The sequence below is a fragment of the Asparagus officinalis genome, chromosome 7, assembly GCF_001876935.1.
Source record: "Asparagus officinalis chromosome 7, Aspof.V1, whole genome shotgun sequence".
In the NCBI taxonomy this organism is placed as follows: Eukaryota; Viridiplantae; Streptophyta; class Magnoliopsida; order Asparagales; family Asparagaceae; genus Asparagus; species Asparagus officinalis.
The window spans coordinates 92,700,879-92,723,514 of record NC_033800.1 but is presented as its reverse complement, the minus strand read 5'-3'; the positions used below and the strand labels follow the sequence as shown (position 1 = coordinate 92,723,514).

At 37.5% G+C, this 22,636-nt stretch overlaps 1 protein-coding gene across 7 annotated transcripts; it reads left to right on the top strand.

Annotated features, from left to right (window-relative positions):
* Positions 1,029 to 22,160, top strand: LOC109849066 (BEL1-like homeodomain protein 6). Of its 7 annotated transcripts, none has more exons than XM_020418847.1 (6): positions 1,031 to 1,447; positions 1,581 to 1,657; positions 2,082 to 2,197; positions 2,308 to 2,775; positions 20,483 to 20,844; positions 21,640 to 22,160. In XM_020418847.1, the coding sequence occupies exons 4-6, from the start codon at positions 2,332 to 2,334 to the stop codon at positions 21,656 to 21,658; spliced, it is 825 nt and encodes a 274-aa protein (XP_020274436.1). In that variant the 5' UTR covers positions 1,031 to 1,447; positions 1,581 to 1,657; positions 2,082 to 2,197; positions 2,308 to 2,331; the 3' UTR covers positions 21,659 to 22,160. The 7 variants fall into 7 exon arrangements, with proteins under 7 accessions (XP_020274433.1, XP_020274432.1, XP_020274436.1 ...); XM_020418846.1 differs by having other exon boundaries at positions 2,301 to 2,775; XM_020418844.1 differs by having other exon boundaries at positions 1,029 to 1,447; positions 2,090 to 2,775.

Below are 22,636 nucleotides of genomic sequence, written 5' to 3'. Positions count from 1 at the left end.
TTCGGCAACGTGCAACGTGCCTACGTCCTCGGGAGCCACACCACACAATCTTTTTATTAATCGAAGAAGAAAATACAAGCTCTCAAACAAGTGGTTAATCTCTCTGAGATTCTCTCTCTCTTTGCAGTCAAAAAACTCTCTTTTTTATATCTCTCAAACCCTAAAAACGTTTGAGTATTTATAACAAACCCCAGCCAAACAGGATTCCTAAATAAAATAGGAAACATCGAATCTGCGTCGCGGTCGACCGCTTTACCAAAGTCGGTCGACCGGTCAGAACGACGAAATCCTACAGGGTCTTGTGCACGATCTCGGTCGACCGCAACGGCCACGCCGGCCGACCGGCCAGAGCGAAAGTTTCTACTTAGTTTCCTGCAGTGCACGCGGTCGACCGGATCTGCCACTGCTGTCGACCGCACAGTCTTCTGACTGTTTTCTTCGTCTTTTTGATTGCAGCTTCGGGTCTACACACTTAGACTAACAGAATGAGCAGCAAATTACCAACTTGATAAAGATAAATGAATTCAGTAGTTGAAACGGCAAACAAGAAGCAAGTTCGTGGAGACAAAAGGTAGAAGGGAAAAACATATCACTTCTTTTTTCACAAAGATTTACAGGTTGGCATGATGCTTTTATTACTTTGTCCACGTCATCCACTCAATAATCATCAGTAATGTATAGGAACTAAAACTGCACATCTACAATCCTCACCAAATGCTAGATGGGGTCACTGCAAATAGGCTGCAGTGCTGTCAACAGATTACATTGTCCCTTCACAGAGAAAAGAAGGCTACAACAGTCCTCAATAAATGAATGAATTGGTATTGACACGTATTATACATAACTACAAATATAAATGCAGTAGGAGTACTAACGTTGATGTAACATGTGATCCCTCTAACAACGAATGAATGTGAGTGAGAGAAGCCAAAGAGACAAATCAAGGAAGCAATCATTATCAAACCAAACCAAACACCCATAATCTTGCAGCTTATATACATAGTCAAATCAAGTCCAATCAAATCAGAGGATCAAAATCAGAGCAAAAATAATAGAAAGCCCACTTCAAATCCACTTTCAGATTTCACTGATACCATTGAAACACCAAGAGTGAAATGACCACCACTTCTCTCTCAGCAAAAACTGAAAAGGATACAACCCTTTTCACAGACTGAGACCGCCACCACCCGAAAAAATAAAAAAGAAAAAGAAAAAGAAAAAGAAAAAAGAAAAAGAAAAGAAAAGAAAAAGATCACAAGCCCTCTTTTAGTAAGAGAGCCACAGTGAGAGAGAACAAAACCCATTGATTCTTCTTATCTCTTCCTCTTTAATTTGATTGCTTTGCTTGTTCATCCATAGACCCATTTTGTCTTGACTGAAAGTATTTACAGATATGTTTGGTACTGTTTGATTTGGTTTTGTTGTATAATGGGTCTCTTCCATTGAGGTTGGTTGTAATTTTGGAGCTTGATGTCTCTCTTTAAGCTCTCATAGCAGTTTTCTTTTCTTTTCTTCAAAATTCTTCATTTTCCCGGTTGGCTTTTTTTGGTAGTTTATTTCTGCTGTTGTTGTTACTGTAGGTTGGAAGACATAGTCACGAGTTCTTCTATTTTTCCAAGTGACCCATCAATGGACAACACCGGCAGAATGCATTAAGGTAAATTTTATAAATGTACCTCAAGTGCTTGTTTATTTCTCTCGAAGGGATTGGGAAAGTATCTGTAAACTGGGGGTTTTTTTTTTACTTCCTAAAGTTAGTTTAATCATGAGCAACACAGACAGAATTTTTCCATTAATTTCTTAGTGCTCTCAGTTTCTGACGGGACCTAGCTAATCGAACATTTTTTATGGGTAGATGAACAGCAGAAGACAAAATCTCTGCTTATTATTATTAGTTTTTTTATCTTTCTGCTCTTACTCTCATGCTGATGCTGGCGATTTGCATTTTTGCTTGATTAGTTCTTTAATAACATTCACTCTTTGATGGGTAACAACAATGCATAATCACCCATTTGTTTCTCAAAGTAATTGCTCATTGATAACTGAATGGAAATGTATTGCCATTATTTCGATCTTCGGAGGAATTAAGGCCTGTGTGCAAACGTGCTAGTCGTCATCTACCTTGTTTCTCCTACTTATTTGGCAATGGTTTCTGAAGATTTCTCAAAGCAATCAACCTCAACTTTTCAGGGCCAAGGTGTTATCTCTAATGTAGATACTAGCTCTATTCATGCTCAAAACCTGAGCTATGATCAACCATTTCAACCAAATAACGTTCCCATTTTCTTTAATTCATCAAGGGAACAGATCTCTAGGCCAGATGATACTGGAATGCTTCTAAGTAGTTTCAGTAATCATGAAGCTCGAAAAGATAATACTCAACCGAGCGTTAGCTATGGAAATGGACATGGGCTTTCACTAACTCTTTGTTCTCGTCGGCTGACTAAATTTCAACGTGAAAGGAACTCCAACTATTCAAGTAATGACTGCATGATTTGTGAACGCGAAGCGAATTGCTCTCATCATAATTTACATGGCATGACATCTCTACTTGCCATTCAGAACTCTCCGTATCTTAAACCAGCCCAGCAGTTGTTAGATGAAGTTATCTGTGTAAGCAATGCAGTTGAGCCCAGTTCTGAGAATCAAGTGAGGTCTCTTCAGATTGATAAAATGGAAGAAAGCATCAATCGACATGAAGGAAACCACTTCTCATCAGACGAGAACGATGCTGTCCATATCAGAATCAGCAAACTTGTTGCTTTATTGGTTCAGGTATATTCCAGATTTGATATAATAGTGTGTCATCTATATTAGATTATATACTGACTATTGGTAGCTTGCTCTGGCTAGAATTATGCTTTATAGCAGAATATAATTGTTCTAGCTGATATTTGGCATTCAAAACCGATAACACGCGTGTTCCATGAAATAGCGAACAGTTTTGATTGAATATATATTCTTATGAAAAATAATCCTTTCAGCCTGTGTTTTGACCCCATTTTTTTACTAGTGTCAGCAAGCTTGCTTTTCTTGACACAAATGGAATGGCATAAAATTCACCATGGGAAATCCTTATAGTGGATATTTAATTGCTAAAGGTCACGGAATACATATGACCCAATTTTGGTGTGTTTGGATAGAGGGTAGAGGAGGGGAAGTTAGAGAACTAAAATCTTACCCCCAAATTGGGGGTTAAAGGAGGGTAAGGGAAGGGAAGGAAAAGTTTAACCTTCCTTCCCTTCCCTTCCCTTACTAATCTCGCAAACAGGCCAAAAAGGAGAAATCCTTTTTTGAGGGTTGTGTCCAATTGTATTAGTTTGAGACTGAAATTCTATTTTTCTTTTTTATTTCTCATTGTCTTTTTTAACAGAGTGCTTGTGAGCTTGATTTGAATCACAACATCAACAATCTCTACCTTGCCTCAGTTGTGCGCAACGGAAATTTCGGCAGAGTTTCTGGTGCACAATAAGAGAGAAAGATCAATAAGAATTCCCGTCTCACCAAAGAAATAAGAATCTGAAGCGAATATCTCAACAAAGTGAGATATCAGCTCTTTCTCTCATCAGTTCTAGAACTGACTTGTCGAGGGATCCTAAAAACTATTACAATGATCACAAACACAAACAAACCAATTTTACGTGGTTCGGCAAACTGCCTACGTCCACGGGGCAAGGAGGGGGAGATCAACTATTAGAGAAAAATAATACAAATGGGTTTACAACTCTCACAAATTAAAACCCTCAAATAGGCTCTTTGCTTTTCTTCTCAAGAAACGGTCAGCCTTCAAATAATTTTTCTCTCTTCACGAAGCCTCTGTCTTCTGCCGCTGCACCCTCACTTTTGTACAGTAGCAGAAAAAACTTCCCTATTGCACAGCCGCCAAAGCCTAGCACACTGTCCTTGCACTCTCTTTTTCTCTGGCCGCCTGCACACCTTTTTCACGAAGCCACCCTCTGCCTTTCTCTCCGAAACCCTAGGGACTCTTAGCTATTATTTATAGCAATTGTTTATTGGGTCTTCGGGTGGGCTGGTTTCGTTCAGGAAACGAAAGCTAAACGTGTGGCCCCCACGCATTGTTCTGCTTCGCATTGAGAACGTGCACGTGGTCCCCACACCTCATGTTCACAATTCTCTACCTCAGTGAAGTTTTCCCAAAACTGGGCCGACACCAACCAAACCAAATGCCTCACTTGTTGCGTACAGTACTGTACGCAATTCACAACAAGTTGAGACCCAAACAAGAGTGCGAATACTCTCCCAAACATCGATGTCTACTCACCAAATCGGTCTCACCCCATCAAATAATCCAACCTGGCTACATCATAAGACTGTCTATGTATTCTCTTGCCCAAGGAATCAAGCCGAACGTAGTTCACCCAAATGGCCGCGAACGACCTTAATCCAATAGAAGAGTTCGCAATCATTCTCCAATATCATCAACTCTGCACCTGATAGAACTCCAAATGGCCCCAAAGTGTAACGAATCAAACACTTCCACCTGAGGTGAACCAATGGCCATATCCAAACTACATCTATCAGCTGCACCCGAATCAAAATCTAACTTATCATCTGCATACAAAACCAAATGATCTCTAAACCGTGTCACCTCAGCTGGAATCCCAAACGATGTAGAATAACCTAGAGTATGTGGGAAAATCCCCACCCAATGTGGAGTAGCATCAATCTTCACTTGCTACGATACAACTAAGGTCTGTCCAAAACTCTCCACCTGCTGAGAGTCAATTGGTTTCCTCATCGAAGCCTCATCCAAAGTGACACAATCAGACCTATCTTCCAATAGAGTTTTACCTCTAACCACAGCAGTTGACAACTCTTTAATAGGATGACTCAAATATATCGAAGCCTCAGTCCAGAACCTCTTCTGCAAACCATTGTTCGACCACAAACACCGATCCTCATCTAGCAAGGCACGGTTCTCCAAATTTGTCACCCTATCTAGTTACCCCAAGATTTTCTTTCTAACGAAGTGTCTCGAAATACCGTGAGCTCGGTTCTAATACAGAAATAGGTCCATCTTGTACCTCCTACTAGAATGGAGTACCTTTACCTTTCTGCTAATCATACACTTCTTCAAACTGTTAGAGACTACTAGGACTTTATCCATAGGGGATTTGGTTGTAACCCAAACATGCCTAGAACAGCCACCAACAAAGGAAACCAAACTTCTATTACCTCCTAATGATGCCCCCTTGGAAGGCCCCCAAATATCCACGTGAACTCCTCCAGAATGACCCTTAGCACGGTGAATAGATGTGCCAAACTTCACCTCGGTCTTCTTGCTCACATCAACATGTTCACTGGACTTCAAACTGCAGGTCTTCGCACCCTCTTTTAATCTATGTGAGGAATCAATACTGGAATGGCCAAGCCCCAAATATCGCAGTCTAGTCGAATCAATAGAAGTCGTCAGTTCTCCACCTGCCACTATACCTCTAGTCAAGTAATACAGGTTATTTTTCCTGACGCCCTTCATCACAATCTGAGAGTCTTCCATAATCTTGAGAACCATGTCCTCAATTCGAATATTCAGACCCTCTCCAACCAAAGCTCCAATCGAGATCAAGTTCTTCCTCAAAGAAGGAACATATCTCACATCATTTAACTTCCTAACAGTCCCGTCAAACATCTTGATACGAATTCTTCCTATCCCAAGGATCTGATATGTACGGTTATCAGCCATGTATACCACACAACTATCCAGTTTCTCAAAACTGAAAAACCATTCCCTTCTAGGGCACACATGATAGGTCACACCACTATCCAACATCCACTCGGATTCCTTCGAATAGCTACATGTAGGACTGGTAGAAAGCGAATAAATAGAAGAGTCAGAAATATTACCATCCGATGCGATGTTTGCTTCTGATGATGGTTGCTTTCCTTTTCCCTTCTGCTTATTCTTCATCTATTCATCGAGCTTTGGACAGTCTTTCTTCTAATGACCAGTCTTCTTGTACCAAGCACACTGATCTTTTCTAATTATAGGATGTCCTACTCTAGACTGTGACTTCCAATTCTTTCGGTTTGGACCCTTCCCTCTTACGGCCAACACCTCTGGTACCGACTCAGTCGAAGTCTCCTTATCCTTCTTCCGAAGCTGATAATTCACCAGTGCAGTAGTGACCTCCCTTATCCTTCTTCCGAAGCTGATAATTCACCAGTGCAGTAGTGACCTCACTATACGAAAGAGATGCCTTCCCATTAATCAGAGTAAGGACGAATGTCTCATATTCCTCGTCGGGCAAGGAACTCAACAACAACAACGCCTTGTCCTCATCTTCAATCATGACATCCACATTCGCCAATTCCGCAAGAAGCTTTGTGTAGGTGTTCATATGATCTCTAATTGAGGTTCCCTTCTTCAACTGGAAACGATAAAGTCTCCTCTTCAAATGCAAGCGGTTCTTAATACTCTTTGTCAGATACCTGCTTTCGAGAATCTCCCAAATCTTCTTTGTAGAAGTCTCATTTATCACATCATATTTTAGATCTTGAGTCAAACAAGACCTAATCACACCACACGCCGTTCGATTTATCTTCTTCTAAACATTTTCTTCAATGTTATCTGGCTGGCTATCTAACTCTAATGTATCCTCCAAATTCTACGTGTTCAGCGCGTCCAAAACCTCGCATCTTCATAATATAAAATTGTTTATGCAATTAAACTTCTCCACATCTATCTTCATAGAGTGGATATTCAAACTCTGAATGGTCTTCATGCCAAAAGCACCACCCTCGACACCCGAAGCACCTTCTTTCCCCGACATCTTTCTCAACCCACCAACGAACGAAGAATAGATCTAAAACTAAAAAGATAGAGTCTTTTACCAAAAGATCCCACCTTTATCACCAAACAAAGGCCTAGACGAGCTTTCAAATCGATCTACTCCTCCAAATAGCCCAAGCGTAGCCCGAGCTCTGATACCACTTGTTGTGCGCAACGAAAATTTCGGCAAAGTTTCTGGTGCACAATAAGAGAGAAAGATCAATAAGAATTCCCGTCTCACCAAAGAAACAAGAATCTGAAGTGAATATCTCAATAAAGTGAGATATCGGCTCTTCCTCTCATCAGTTCTAGAACTGACTTGTCGAGGGATCCTAAAAACTATTACAATGGTCACAAACACAAACAAACCAATTTTACGTGGTTCGGCAAACTGCCTACGTCCACGGGGCAAGGAGGGGGAGATCTACTATTGGAGAAAAATAATACAAATGAGTTTACAACTCTCACAAATTAAAACCATTAATTAGGCCCCTTGCTTTTCTTCTCAAGAAAAGGTCAGCCTTCAAATAATTTTTCTCTCTTCACGAAGCCTCTGTCTTCTGCCGCTGCACCCTCACTTTTGCATAGCAGCAGAAAAAACTTCCCTGTTGCACAGCCGCCAAAGCCTAGCACACTGTCCTTGCACTCGCTTTTTCTCTGGCCGCCTGCACACCTTTTTCACGAAGCCACCCTCTGCCTTTCTCTCCGAAACCCTAGGGACTCTTAGCTATTATTTATAGCAATTGTTTATTGGGTCTTCGGGTGGGTTGGTTTCGTTCAGGAAACGAAAGCTAAACGTGTAGCCCCCACGTATTGTTCTGCTCCGCATTGAGAACGTGCACGTGGTCCCCACACCTCATGTTCACAGCCTCAGTTCACAACAAACTCTTAACAATAAAATTTGTAGTATAGAGATCAACTGTCCTAGCTTCCATCTTTAATTGTGTTCCATTATGCATTTGTGAATAGATTATGAAACTTATCTCGCACTCTGTTCTTTCACACGCTTGTTAGTAAACCCTGGAACTTGTATCATGTTTCAGAATTGAACCTTTCATAACCATTATTCATTGTGTGCGTCTATTAACCATAGCACTCACTAAGATATAAATTTGCTAAGCCCCTTGCACCATAGTAGCACTTTATTATGATAAGGATCCGTCACTAGACGAGGTTCAAGAGCTTCATCCCACTTGCATTGCAATGTTCAATTAATGCTTTGAACATTCACTGCGAGCTCGGATACCTTCGGCAGCAATAAACAATCTTTAGGTTGCTATTTGACTAATTTTCATGGAACTCATATGATTCGACCTTTTGTGCGTTGGGTCCATTTATCTTTAGTACTGGACAAGAGCCATTGTTTTCAGTTTATGTTTGTGTACTTAGCATGAACGCTTGCAAGCTTGTCCAAGACCTTACCTAAACACTTCATCACATCCTCTTCCGAGACGCAAATGTGCATATCAGAAGATTCGAGGGCTTTTAATTCAGACTAAAATCACATTATGTACACATTATGTAAATACTAATTCATTTTGACATAATACTAGTTGTGATTTAGAAATGTGGTAAAGAATTATGTTGCACTGACACCACTATATCATGAAACCATATCCATAACCCATGTACGCAAATATTCTTTTAGACTCATTCTTTAATGTGTCCTTGATTTTGTATATGGTTTTTAATTTGAAACTTCACACTCATAACATCTTCATATGGACTGTGTTTTCAGTTGAAGTTGTTGTAATGAGAAATATAATATCGATAAAGAATACGTATTGGTAATAATAACTTACATTATAATTCTTACGAAAATTTTTAACATGGTTAGATGCTTTAAGTCCCCTGATTAAGGGATTAAGAGTCTGCACGTGCCAAGATCTATTATTTATGTTTATTCGGATGTAAAAGTGTTATTTGACTTTGAATTCAACTCACCAACCTTATTATTGTTCCACCAACCCAAATCACTGTTCCATCATTCCAAAACACTGTTCCACCAACCCTTTTGAAGGCTATAAATAGAGGAAATTTATGAAGGGTTAGAGCATTGAACAGAGATTCAGAACATAGAGAAAAAGAAAGAGAGAGTTGAAGAGAAAAGGAAAAAGAGAGTTTTATTTCAGGATTCTCTTCTTTGTGTGAGTTTGGTTAGACATTAGAGTGATCTCCCTTTGTAATCTTCTCTTTTATGATTAGTGAAGTTTTCTGTTGTTCTCGCCCGTGAACGTAGGTCATACTGAACGAACTATGTTAAATCCTTGTGTGTTGTTCTCTGTCTCTATTGTGTTTATTCAGTGTTGTTATTATCCACTTTTATATAGACTTATGCTGTGTCTGTGTAGCCCCCTCGTTGCAATAAACTGATATCAGAGCTTAGCTTAGAGTATGTATATCTGCTTATCGTATGCACTATGACTGCCACTAAAAGTGAATCATCTACATAAGAAAATAACTTAGATTATCATTTACTTTTTAAAGGCACTAGACACTATTAATGAGAAGGGTACTATTCATAAGTATTATTACTATTCATAAGTATGATTACTGTTCACAATTACAGTTAATGCTCTAGTGGGCTTCAAGATGTCTTTTACAAAATACAAAGTGAAAAAATTCGATGGGAGAAACAGCTTCAGCTGTGGAGAGTAAAAATGAGGGCTCTCCTAGTACAAAAATGACTATTTGAAGTATTGTCCGGAAATGATAAGTTATCGGAATCTATGCCCGATGATGAGAAAGAAGAGTTGGAGATGAAGGCGCATAGTGTCATACAGCTCTGTTTGGCCAATGAGGTCCTGCGGGAGGTTGCCAATGAAGATAGCGCCGCCGGATTATAGCTCAAGTTAAAGAGCTTGTTCGTGATGAAATCTCTAATGAACAAGCTCTATTTGAAGCAATGCCTCTTCACCCTTCACATGAAGAAAGGTATGAGGATAAAAGACTACTTAGATGAACTTAATACTATTTTTATAGATTTAAAGAATATTAATGCTAAAATTGATGAAGAAGATCAAGCCTTTATTTTATTATGTTCATTACCTCCTTTCGATGAGACTTTTTGTTAATAACATTGATTGTCGATTATTCCAGAAAAATTTGGGTGTATCCTTTGAATCATAAGAGTGATGTGTTTGCAACATTCAAGCAATAGAATGTTATGATTGAGAAGCAAACATGAATGAAAGTGAAGCGCTTCAGAATCGATAATGAGATGGAGTTTTGTTCCACAGAGTTTGACCAATTCTGTAAGAATGAAGGTATTCTGCGTCATCGTACAGTTCGTCATACACCACAACAAAATGAAGTTACAGAAAAAATGAACAAAACTCTTTTAGAGAGTGCTCGGTGCAAGCTCTTTAATGTCGGTTTGTCAAAAGACTTTTTGGCTGAGGCAGTCAATACAGCTTGCTATTTAATAAACAGATCTCCTTCTACTGCAATTAATTTTAAGACTCCAGAAGAGGTATGGTCTGATACCCCTGCTAATTACTCCCATTTAAAAGTATTTGATTGCTTTGCTTATTTTCTTGTTAATGATGATAAGCTTGAACCCAGAACAAAGGAATTTATCTTTCTAGAATATGCTATTAGGGTGAAGGGATATAGATTATCATATTCTGATCCCATATCATCTAAGTTTATTATTAGTAGGGGTATTACTTTTGATGAGAAATCCATGCTTCACCCGAGAAAGGATTTTGTTGTTGATACCATAGGTACTGAAAAGGAGTCTAGCAAGCAGGTGGAGCTAGAAAGCTCAGGTTCGAAGAGAGTGCTTGACGACGCTCATATTGAATCAGTTAACACTATGAAAGATTCAATTTTAGATGTTGATACACTGCAAGAGCAACACTATAATATTGCCATAGGGAGAACAAAAAGGTAAATCCGACCTCCTCAATGTTATGCAGACATGCTTACTTAATCTTTGAGTATAGCAGAATCGATTGAGATTCCAGAGCCTTCAGCCTACAAGGAGGCTATTAGTGATAATGAGGCTGCATATTAGTCTGTTGCGATGAATGAAGATATGGAGTCTCTTCACAAGAACCAGATATGGGAGGTAGTGAAGCCACCAAAGGGACAAGAAATCGTTGGCTGTAAATGAGTGTTCAAGAAGAAGGAACTCTAAATGCAGATTTTGTAAGATGCAAGGTAGGCTTGGTAGCTAAAGGCTACAGTCAGACCGAAGGTGTAGACTTCAATAAAGTATTATCTCCAGTTGTAAAATACACCTCAATCCGCGTGTTACTTGTTATGGTTGCTCATTTTAATTTGAAGCTTGAGCAACTTGATGTGAAGACAACTTTTTTACATGGAGAGTTTGAAGAGAAGATCTTTATGCATCAGCCAAAGGGGTTTATTGTTGAAGGTAAGATGATCATGTGTGTAGGTTGAAGAAATCTCTTCATGGCTTAAAACAGTCTCCGAGACAGTGGTATTTGAGATTTGATACTTTCATGTTTGAGCATGGTTATTCTAGGAGTAAATATGATAGTTGTGCTTATCATAAAAAGCTCAATGATGACTCTTTTGTGTATTTGCTTTTGTATGTTGATGACATGTTGATTACAGCTAAAGATATGTCAGAAGTCAATGGGTTGAAATCTCAACTCAAACATGAGTTTGAGATGAAGGACTTGGGAGTAGCGAAGAAGATTTTTGGAATGGAAATCCACAAGAATAGACGAGAATGAAGTTTATTCCTATCTCAAGAGAAATACATCAAGAAGGTGTTGGAAAGATTCAGCATGCTTGATACCAAGCCTGTGAAGACTCCGCTTGTTGCTCATTTTCATCTTTCAGCAGATTTGTCACCTCAGACCGAAAAAGAGGAGTAGTACATGTCTTGTGTTCCTTATGCGAGTACAGTTGGAAACATTATGTATGCTATGGTCTGCACCCGTCCAGATATTTTACATGCAGTTAGTGTTGTGAGTCGGTATATGGATAAGTCTGGAAAGGTCCATTGACAGGTTGTGAAATGGGGACTTAGATATTTGAGAGGATCAACTAATATTGGTTTATATTTTGGTAGGAACACAAACTCAGATTGCAGAATACTTGGCTATTCTGATTCAAATTATGCGGGCGATTTGAATAAGAGACGATCCCTGACAGGTTATATATTCACTCTTTCAAGTAGTGCTATTAGTTGGAAGGTAACTCTATAGTCGACAGTTGCTTTGTCTACTGTAAAGTATATGATGGTGAAAAAAGCAGTGAAAGAAGCTATTTGGTTGAGAGGTTTGGTTGAAGATCTCGGCTTACACTAAGGTATTACTACGGTATTTTGTGTTAGCCAGGGTGCTATACATTTGATGAAGCACCAGATGTATCATGAAAGAACTAAATATATAAATGTCATTCATCATTTTATCAGAGAAACTAAAGTCATCAAGATTGAAAAAATTAGTTTTGCAGATAATCTAGCAGATACAATGACGATGCCCGTACCTTCGCGCAAGTTCAAGCATTATCTCGAATTGATTGGAGTTCAACAAAGCAAGCCCGTAAGGACTTCTAGCAAGACAACAAGAGTGAAGAGAAGATCTTCATATTCAAAGTCAAGGTGGAGATTTCTTATTTGACTTTGAATTCAACTCACCAACCCTATTACTGTTCCATCTGTTAGGTCTCATGCTTATGAGCCTACTATCTAATTTTGTTTTGACGATTTACAAATAATCTCTAACATCGTTTGTCTAGTATTTTTGTTTGTTATTAGGCATTCTAGACAAACAACGATATTGGAAGTTAGATGAACTTATGCCTACACGATCATATCCATTGGAGGATGAAAGGAATAACCGGAATGAAGCCAATACATTCAAGTCAATGATTCAAGTTCAAACTTCATCCGCAACCAAGTCGAGCATATTTAAGATCTTTCATCTTGGGTATATTAGTTTAGGTTTATACTTTGTGTGTTGATACTTAGAGCTCATACTATACACACACATTGCTTTCGTTTTCATAGTTTTCGTTTTCAAGTATAAATTATATAAATATGAAGCTAATAGTTATATACATACACGTTTCATATTTATCATTTTTTGCTTTTGATAAATAATGTGTTTAGCCATATAAATACAAAATAAATAATTATAGTTATATTTACACAAATTGTTTCATGTTTATACATGCTTACAACGATTTCATCAATATCAAGCTTTAACAATTCAATGAAATCATGTTTTCTAATTTTGAGAGTTCATGTTTTTGTAAATTTGCAAAATAACATATTTATGGATTAAAGACTTGTTTACACTATTGTATATCTTTTATTTAGTCTATAAATCCATACAAGAGGTTGGATTAAAGACTTGTTTACACTATTGTATATCTTTTATTTAGTCTATAAATCCATACAAGAGGTTTCAAAACTTTGGTTTAATGTTTACACTATTGTATATCTTTTATTTAGTCTATAAATCCATACAAGAGGTTTCAAAACTTTGGTTTAAATCAAAATATTAAAAACAAGTATTTTGACATTTTGTATTTTGGACTATTTTGAAAAATGACAAGTTTCACAATTGGGAAGTAAAATTTGAAAAATTCTTTTTCTAACATGCTCATTATCATGTTTATAAATATTTTTCAAAATTTTAAATTTATTTGGTATTTTTAAACGAAGTTTAAAGTTGGAATTTACTGTGCAAATAAGACTGTGTGTATGATTGAGTCGACCCATGAATAGTGACAAGTCAACTCATGAAGTCCTACACAGTTAGCATTTTAGTCTGATGAGTCGGCCCATACAGTCATGAGTCGACTCATAACCTGGATGAGTCGACCCATCAAGTGACCGTTGCACAGTAACGACTATTTTCCAGATTTTACTGATTTTTTATTTTTATGGGTTTTTGTTGGTTTCTTGGGTTGTTTTCTTCTACCCTATATATACCCCATTGCCTTAATCATTCCCAACTACTAAGAAAAATTTTAAACAAGTTTACAAGGGGTTTTAAAGTTTGTTTAGTGTGTTTATAAGTTTTGTTTGTGATGAGATTTTCACAAAAGGAAGAAGAGATCATCTTTGGTGTTTGAGCTTCAATCTCTCATCTCTCTTACTCTTTTCATCTTGAGAAGTCTTACTAAACTCAATTCTAGCTTTACATATTTATATTTGTTATTTATCTTTTCACTAAGCTAGATTTACAATTGAGTTTGGTTTTGTTATTATTTATTATTTATTATTTCACACACAACTATTGAGCTTATAGTATTATCAAACATTGTGTAATTTGGGTTGTGGGTGTTATTGAGTGAGCTTACACTTATTTCTCATCTTGTATTAGAGAACAAACTATTTGTTATTGTGCTTATTGTGAGATACACTTTGTAATATACTTGTACACCGAGAGGAGTGTGTGGAGAGAGACGAGATCGATTCTATTGGATAGTAGGTTCCTAATATGTTTTCTAATTTATTTTGGTAACAGGTTATTAGGATTTCTAATCTGTTTTGGTAATATGATTCCAAATCTATTTTGGTAACATGTTATTAGGATTCCTAATCTGTTTTGTTTTTTGTTTTAGAATTCCTAGTATATTTTTGGTTTTAGGATTTCTATATATATGGAACGATTGGAAGAGAGAATTGAGCAGTGAAGGGGATATTTGGAGCACAAAAGAGCTATTTTCTGGAGCTATTGGTTAGAGTTTTGCTTGGAGAGAATTAGAGATTTGTTGGTGAGATTAGTTGATTGTTTTAAGTGATTTGTAATCTCAGTTTGTACTCTTCTTCTCTATTAGTGAAAACCCCATCTCCTTCTTGCCTCGTGGACACAGGTAACTTGTCGAACCACGTTAAAATTGGTTATTTGAGTTTGTGCCGTTATTTTGATTGTGTTTGGCCTTCTCTCGGCGTTTGTTTGATTTAGTCTCTCAAAGCACATCGGTTTGGTTGTTTGGCTTCCGCTGCTCTCAACAAGGGGTATCAGAGCTCGGGCTACGCTTGGGCTATTTGGAGGTGTTGATCGTTTTAGAGGCTCATCTAGGGCTTCGTTTGGTGATAAAGGTAGCATCTTTTTGATAAAGACTATCTTTTTTTTATTTTGGATCTATTCTTCGTTGTTTCACTTTGGTTTGTTGGTGCTTTGAGAAAGATGATCGAAAAAGGAGTTGTGGAGGGTACTTCCGGCGTGAAGATCGTCCAAAGTTTAAATATCCACTCTATGAAAGTAGATGTGGAGAAGTTTAATGGTACAAACAATTTTGGTCTTTCAATGCACATCGATTGTTTGTCTTCCGTCGCGCACAACAAGTGGTATCAGAACTTAGGCTAATTAGAGGAGTAGATCGCTTTGGAAGTTTGTATAGGGCTTCAGTTGGTGATAAAGGTGAGATTTTTCCTATTAGTGGATCTCGTTTACGTCGTACGGGGTGAGATCTTTCGGAGGCTCTTGTTAGGGTTTCAATTGGAGGTAAAAATCTCTCCTTTATCAGTTTGGATCTATTCTTCATTTGTTCCGCATTGATTTCTTGGTGCTTTGAGATAGATGGCCGAGAAAGAAGGAGTTGAGGCTGGGATATTGGTTTGTTAATGAGTGCTTGGATCTGCAGATTGAAGTCCTTTGAGCACATTGGTATGAGCAAGAAGACTGAGGTGTAGTTTGACACTTCTATCCATCGATCGAGGGGTCTTTTAGGTGGTGTTCATTCAGACATTTGGAGGCCTTCTAAGGAGGTATCGTTGGGAGGTAATAGATATTTGGTTTTTATAGTTGGGGACTGTTCTAGGCATTGGTGGATTGTAACCAAGTCCTATTGGTTTGAAATCCTAGAAGTCAACAACAGATGGAGAAAGTGTGTTGGCAGAAATATAACCCGTCATTTTATTTTTAGTAGGGGTTCTTTCTTGCATTTGTGCCGAGATCACAACAGTTTGAGACACTTCATTGGAGAGGAGACATTGGGGTGACGAGATGAGATGACAATTTTGATAGATCGTTCCTTACTGGAGGAGGATCGACGTTTGTTATCGAGCATTGGATTGCAGAGGAGTTTTGGAGATTCGACATATTTGGATCATCGTAGTCATAGGTTGTCTACTGCTGTGTTTGTAGTTATTAGATCTGGTGGAACTGCTTCAAATTTTGGGTTACGTCCGATATTTGGTTGCCCAGCATTTGGTCACATCGAGGATGTAAGATTTGATCCGATTGTACATTTGTGATTCAGAGGCTTATTTGGTTATCAGTTGGGAGACTCTAATTTTGTTCTGAGCAGTTTTGTCACATTTGACTCTGGGCAGGTAGAGAGTATTGATTAGATCATTGGGATATCGCAGGGGTGAAGGATGATACTACTCCACGTTGGGTGGAGATTACTCCACATACTCCAGATCATACTGCATCGTTTGGGATTCCAGCTGAGGTGACTCCACATACTCCAGATCATACTGCATCGTTTGGGATTCCAGCTGAGGTGACACAGTTTGGGGATCATTTGGATTTGGATTGGGATTCCAGCTGAGGTGACACAGTTTGGGGATCATTTGGATTTGGATGCAGATGATGAGTTGGTTTTTGATTCGAGTGCAGCTGGTGGATATAGTTCGCATTTGGTTATGGTCATTGGTTCATCTCAGATAGAGGTGTTTAGTTTGTTTCACTTTGGGGCCATTGAGAGTTCTATCAGCCGCAGATTTGTTGATGATGTTGGAGAAGGGTTGCGAACTCTTCTATTGGATTAAGGGTATTTGGAGGCCATTTGGTGAACTACGTGAAGACTTGATTCCTCGGACAAGAGGATACGTAGTCAGTTATTTATGATGCAGCCGATTTGGTGAGTTGATACCGACATTTGGAATTTATTCGCATTCTCGTTTGGGTTCTCGACTTGTTGTGAATTGAGTCTGTTATCGTGGATTTATTCTACTTCGTACTGGACGCAACAAGTAAGACATTTGGTTGGTATTGGTATCGGCCCAGTTTTGGAAAAACATCACCGATGTAGAGAATTGTTAGATAGCAGGTTCCTAATATGTTTTGGTAACAGGTTATTGGGATTCTTAATCTATTTTGGTAACAAGATTCTAAATCTGTTTTGGTAACATGTTATTAGGATTCCTAATCTGTTTTGTTTTTGGTTTTAGAATTCCTAGTATGTTTTTGGTTTTAGGATTTCTATATATATAGAACAATTGAAAGAGAGAATTGATCAGCGAAGGGGATATTTAATTTGGAGCAAAAAAGAGGTATTTTCTGGAGCTATTTGTTAGGAATCTTGACCCCAAGATTAGTTTATTTTGATGAGAACAAATATTATATGTTGTGTGTATTATGTGCTAACATTTGTTTTGCAGTATCAGAGTTATATCAACAATTATATTCAAAGAGATACTCAAGACATAGATGAGTTCAAGGCAAAATGAAGTAAAGAAGAAGATATACTTTATTGTCAAAATGTAATTTTATATTTTCTTTGCTTAGAAATTTGTACAAGCCTTGATCACTCACACACATGCATACACATAGTGTTAAAACACACTAACACATGCTTAGTGTGTTGGTTAACAATAGAAATCCCCTATGTTAGCTATTAAAGATTATAGATATTGAGTGAGTCTTAAAATATTTTATTTATGCCCCTTATCAATTAGAATCTGGAAAAACTCAAAGATCAAAGTTGTAGGTCTCTTCAAGAGCTTTCTAACAAATCTTAAATCACCTCATTCCGATATCGGATGAGAAAGTTACAGTCAAAATACTAAAAAGAAAATTCCAGAATCTGTGAGTTTACAGTGTAGTCGACTACTATGCCTTGTAGTCGACTACTAAGTAATTTTCTGACTTCACAGAGTCTGTTTAGACTCAGTGTAGTCGACTACTATGGCTTGTAGTCGACTACAGATGCAGTTTTCCATATTTCAGGTTTTAAATAAGTGACTGTTTATAGCCGTTTTGTGGACGTTAATTGGGTTTAAAATTATGTCATTTCAGAGGCTATAAATAGGTTTAAACATCAGAAAACAACAACCAAGTTTTGCACTTGCAAGATCAATTTAGGTTTTCAATCTGTTTTTCTATAAAAGAGAGTTTCTGATATTGCCTTTGTTCCTATCATTCTTAGAGCTTGTTTAGACAATATTCAGAGAGTTAAAAAGATTGATAAGCCATTGTTATACATTCACATCTATATTAAGGCTTATAGGATTGGAATTGTACATTGCTTCAAAGAAAGGCTCTCTTGGTTTATGAGAGGGGTTGATCTCTTGGTCTAGAGATCGGTGTGACGATTGGCATGGTCTTGTCAATTGGGTTTGTAATTTGCATGGTCTTGCAAATTGGTCAGGTTTGCTTTTGATTTTGTAAGGTTTTAAAATCATAGTGGAAACTCTCAAGCGGGATTTGCTTGAGGACTGGATGTACACCGGGGAGGTGGAACCAGTATACATGCTTGTGTTTGTGATGTTCATTTTCTGATATTGCCATTCTTTCTTTGCAATTTATAACCTACTTTGCATAAATTTTAAAAGAACACTATTCACTCCCCTCTAGTGTTCTAGTGTATCTATTTCAGATCCTACACTATTGGTTAGAGTTTTGTTTGGAGAGAATTAGAGATTTGTTGGTGAGATTAGTTGATTGTTTTGAGGGATTTGTAATCTCAGTTTGTACTATTCTTCTCTATTAGTGAAAACTCCATCCCCTTCTTACCCCGTGGACGTAGGCAACTTGCCGAACCACGTTAAAATTGGTTGTTTGAGTTTGTGCTATTATTTTGCATTGTTTGGCCTTCTCTCGGCGTTTGTTTGATTTGATCTCTCGAAGCACATCGGTTGTTTGGCTTCCGCTGCGCACAATAGATTCCAAGAGGAGTGGCGTCAGTAGTAAAGTCTAGAGAGAGGTTGTAGATCCGAGTACTTGAGGAAGACGACACGGGATAGGCCAACACCTAGAAGCTGTAGAGTGTGATTGTAAGAGTGTGAGTTGTGAAAGTTTTCGATGAGCTAGAAAACCGAGATTGTGTGAGTTTGTAAACGTTTTCGGTAATCGTAGAAAACCGGTTGAGATAGTGGAGATTCTCCTCGAGAGTGAGGAGCGGAGACGTAGGTCGAGGGTGACCGAACTCCGTGATCATATTGTGTATTTGAGTTTGCATTTGCGTATTATTTGTGCTTATTATTTATTTCATTCTATATCACCATTGTCTCATGTTTATATCCCCATTGTTTTAATTACATATCCTTGCATATAATTTCTTGTATATCATAATTCCTAGGATAATTGTTAATAAGTTTTAAATTTGCATTAAATCGGAGTAGATTAGCACATTAGCATATTCACCCCCTGTAGGGTAATTTCATTTGGTATCAGGACACTTTTACCACCAACCCAAAATACTATTCCACCAACCCTTTTGAAGGCTATAAATAGACGAGAATGGTGAGGGGTTAGAGCATCGAACAAAGATCCAGAATAGAGAGAAAAAGAAAGAGAGAGTTGAAGAGAAAAAGAAAAAGATAGTTTTCTTTGAGTGTTTTCATCTTTGTGTGAGTTTGGTGAGACATTAGAGTGATTTCCCTTTGTAATCTTCTCTTTTGTGATTAGTGAAGTCTACTGTTGTTCTCACCCGTGGACGTAGGTCATACTGACCGAACCACGTTAAATTCTTATGTGCTGTTCTCTCTGTCTCTACTGTGTTTAGTCAGTGTTGTTATTATCCACTTTTGTATAGACATATGCTGTGTCTGTGTAGCCCCCTCTTTGCAATAAACTGTTATACTTGTACTCTACAACCTAATCTTCATTGGTGCACAGGTCCATGTTAGCATATGCAAATAAACATAAGAAAAAAGTCGAAGAGCTTATTTTGGGTCTGGATCCCAATGAAACTTTAACCATTGGAGGTTTCCATATCCCATTTTTATCTAGTAATTTAAATGTATTTCAACGTAGTTATAAGGCTATATATACTAAAAGAATGAAGATGCGTTTACTTAGGGTATCTTTGGGATTAAAATAAGAGTTTTTTTTAACCTTTTCTACTCTTCCTAGTTTAATAAGTGATTCTCTTCTCCTAGCCCATGGATATAGGTTTCTTAAGTCAAGTCCATCCAACTATTACACCAAAATGCTGAAGTTATAGTGAGGGTCGGGGATTATAGTTTTATATTAATTCTAACATGCCCTCCGCAGGTTGAGCGTCTTTTTTATGGGTTGAAAACCTGAACTCACGTAGCGGTGATAATTTTTTAAAATCCGCATTAAATTTGTGGCTAACAAGATTTGAATCCGGATTACTTTGATTCCATCTTAAATTAAGTCCATTTAACTATTACACCAAAATTTTGAAGTTTGATGAGGATGGGAGATTATAGTTTTATATTAATTCTAGCAAGTTTCAAAACAGAACCATGTTACTTTCATGTGTTGCTTGTTGCCTTCTCAATATTTTCCTTGTTCGTGTGCTCAACCATTTATGTATGTATACGCATCTTTTTGTCACTTTCTATATATTTTGGTAGAAGGAAACACCTTTATATATACGTGAGCTTTGATTTTCTTGGAATTACGTACGAGGCTTATTGAATCATGAAATTAAGTAGAACTGCCAGGACCATTTCCTTCTATAACTAAGAGCCTTATTGAAAATCTAGCGTGCTTAAATAGATATTCGATCAAGCAATAAAGTGGTAACTTCATTTTTCTTTTAATTTTACATTATCAGCTAGAGAGCCAATATGAGCGGTACTTTCATCAGATGGACACAGTGGTGGCATCATTTGAAGCAGTAGCAGGTGTAGAAGCTGCAGCATCCTACACTGCCCTCACCATCCAAGCAATGTCTAAACACTTCTCCAACCTGAGGTGTGCCATAATCACTCAGATAAATTCTTCAAGTGACTCTCTGTCAAAAGATACGCCTAGATCCCATGGCGACGTTTCTCATGAGAACAGCAAACAGAAGAGAGAGACTCTTCAGCAGCTCAGCATGATGCAGATTCGACAAGTTTGGAGGCCATTAAAGGGACTGCCGGAAGAATCAGTTGCCTGCCTTCGATCGTGGCTTTTCAAACATTTTCTTCATCCGTAAGTTTCGAAATCAGCAATTGGGTAAATTTCACAGAGTGCACTTTAACTTTGCCTGTCTTATGAGATAACCCCCGAACTTTTTAAACGTCACTTGAGCCTCCTTAACTTTTGGGCTTCTCACTCTTCAACTTAGCCCAATTTTTTGATTGGATGAAAATACTCCCCAGAAAAAGAAAAAGAAAAAAAAAGAAGGCGGTTTTGGGGTTAAAATGATTAAAAAGGACACGGAGGGGTTTTCTTTTTCCCACCAGGCACATTTTAGTCACCGATGTGATTTTCGCGTGTGTAATTAGATCAGTGTTAATAGGGGGGTTATCTGACAAACATAAAGGGGGGTTAAGTGATATTTATAGAAGTTTGAGGGTTATCTCCCAAATGGGCCGAACGTAAGGGAGATTTGTGAAAATTATCCATTTGCAATGTTAGCTTACCTCCCGTTTCTTTTTCTTACTTTATATATTATATATATATATATATATAGTTATATTTTTTTTTTTTTTTTTTTTTTTTTTTTTTTGTTATATATATATATATATATATATATACCTATATATATATATTATATATATTATATTAGTATATATATATATTATATACTAACTAATAGCGTTATAAACAGTTTATCCCTACCAATAAAGGCAGAAACATTACATTAGCCTTCCCAGACAGTGCGTTGTACGCAGAAAACCAAGTAACTTTCTATAGCTGATTTATTTTGTATAGTTTTGATACCAGATCGACATTATTTCTTCAAAGGGACAAGAATAGACCTAATTTGAGTGACTGTTTCAGATATCGAATTGGTTTATAAATGCTCGCGTTAGGCTGTGGAAGCCGATGATAGAAGAGATGTATAGGGAGGAGCTTGCAGAAGATATGCAGTCCCCCCATCTGGACTTCTAGGCGTTAGAAAACACTTCAACATGGGCAGATTTAATGGATGGATATTCTTGCAAGAGTTGGGAGTTTGTTCATCCATCATAACTTTGTATTCGGCTCCTTACGAATGTGGAAATTGTAGTCATCCTGATTTGCAATGAGTTAATAATAGATGTCATTAATGTATCCTTCAGAAACTACCTGTCGCCATCAGGATTCTTGCCTGTACAAACAAGTACTTTGTTGAAGAAACTGGCTTACAATATATCCTCTTTTTTTAGCTATTCTTCTCATATACTGATCGATCCGGTTTGATAATATTGTAATGTATCATAAACGTCATGACTGATTTGCTCAATTTTTCTTTAGAAAAATTTGGAATGTAAAAGGTAGACTTGATTAGGGAAAAACATCAGCTTATATTCTTATTCTTATTCTTTTCTTGGTACAATGGACTATCCTATTTTTGTTTGAGGAGCGGCTTTTCTGTTTCAGTCCAGATCAAATGTTTAATTGTAACCATGATAAATGAATAGAGTACTGGCTACACTTTTTGAAAGTCATGATTTGATGGAGTAAACTTTTTAACCATCCCTGTTGGAGCTACATGTTTTGTCAATAATTAGGAATTTATTTCTTATAAGGTTGTGCGTACCGCCTACATATAAACGTGAAAATGGACGCACATGTCATTGCATGTGCAATGTACAGATGTATGAATAATATGAAACTTCCTTGCATATTTAAGTTTGTGCTTTCATCTTTTTACTCATTTTTAGCAGAAAAATGTTAATTTTTGTCTAAGCATGACATTGTTTGTTTGTAACATTCAAATGTGTCTCACTTTCATATATTTACACAACCTGTTATGCTTATCATTTAATTAGAGTTTCTGCCTTGCCTAATATCA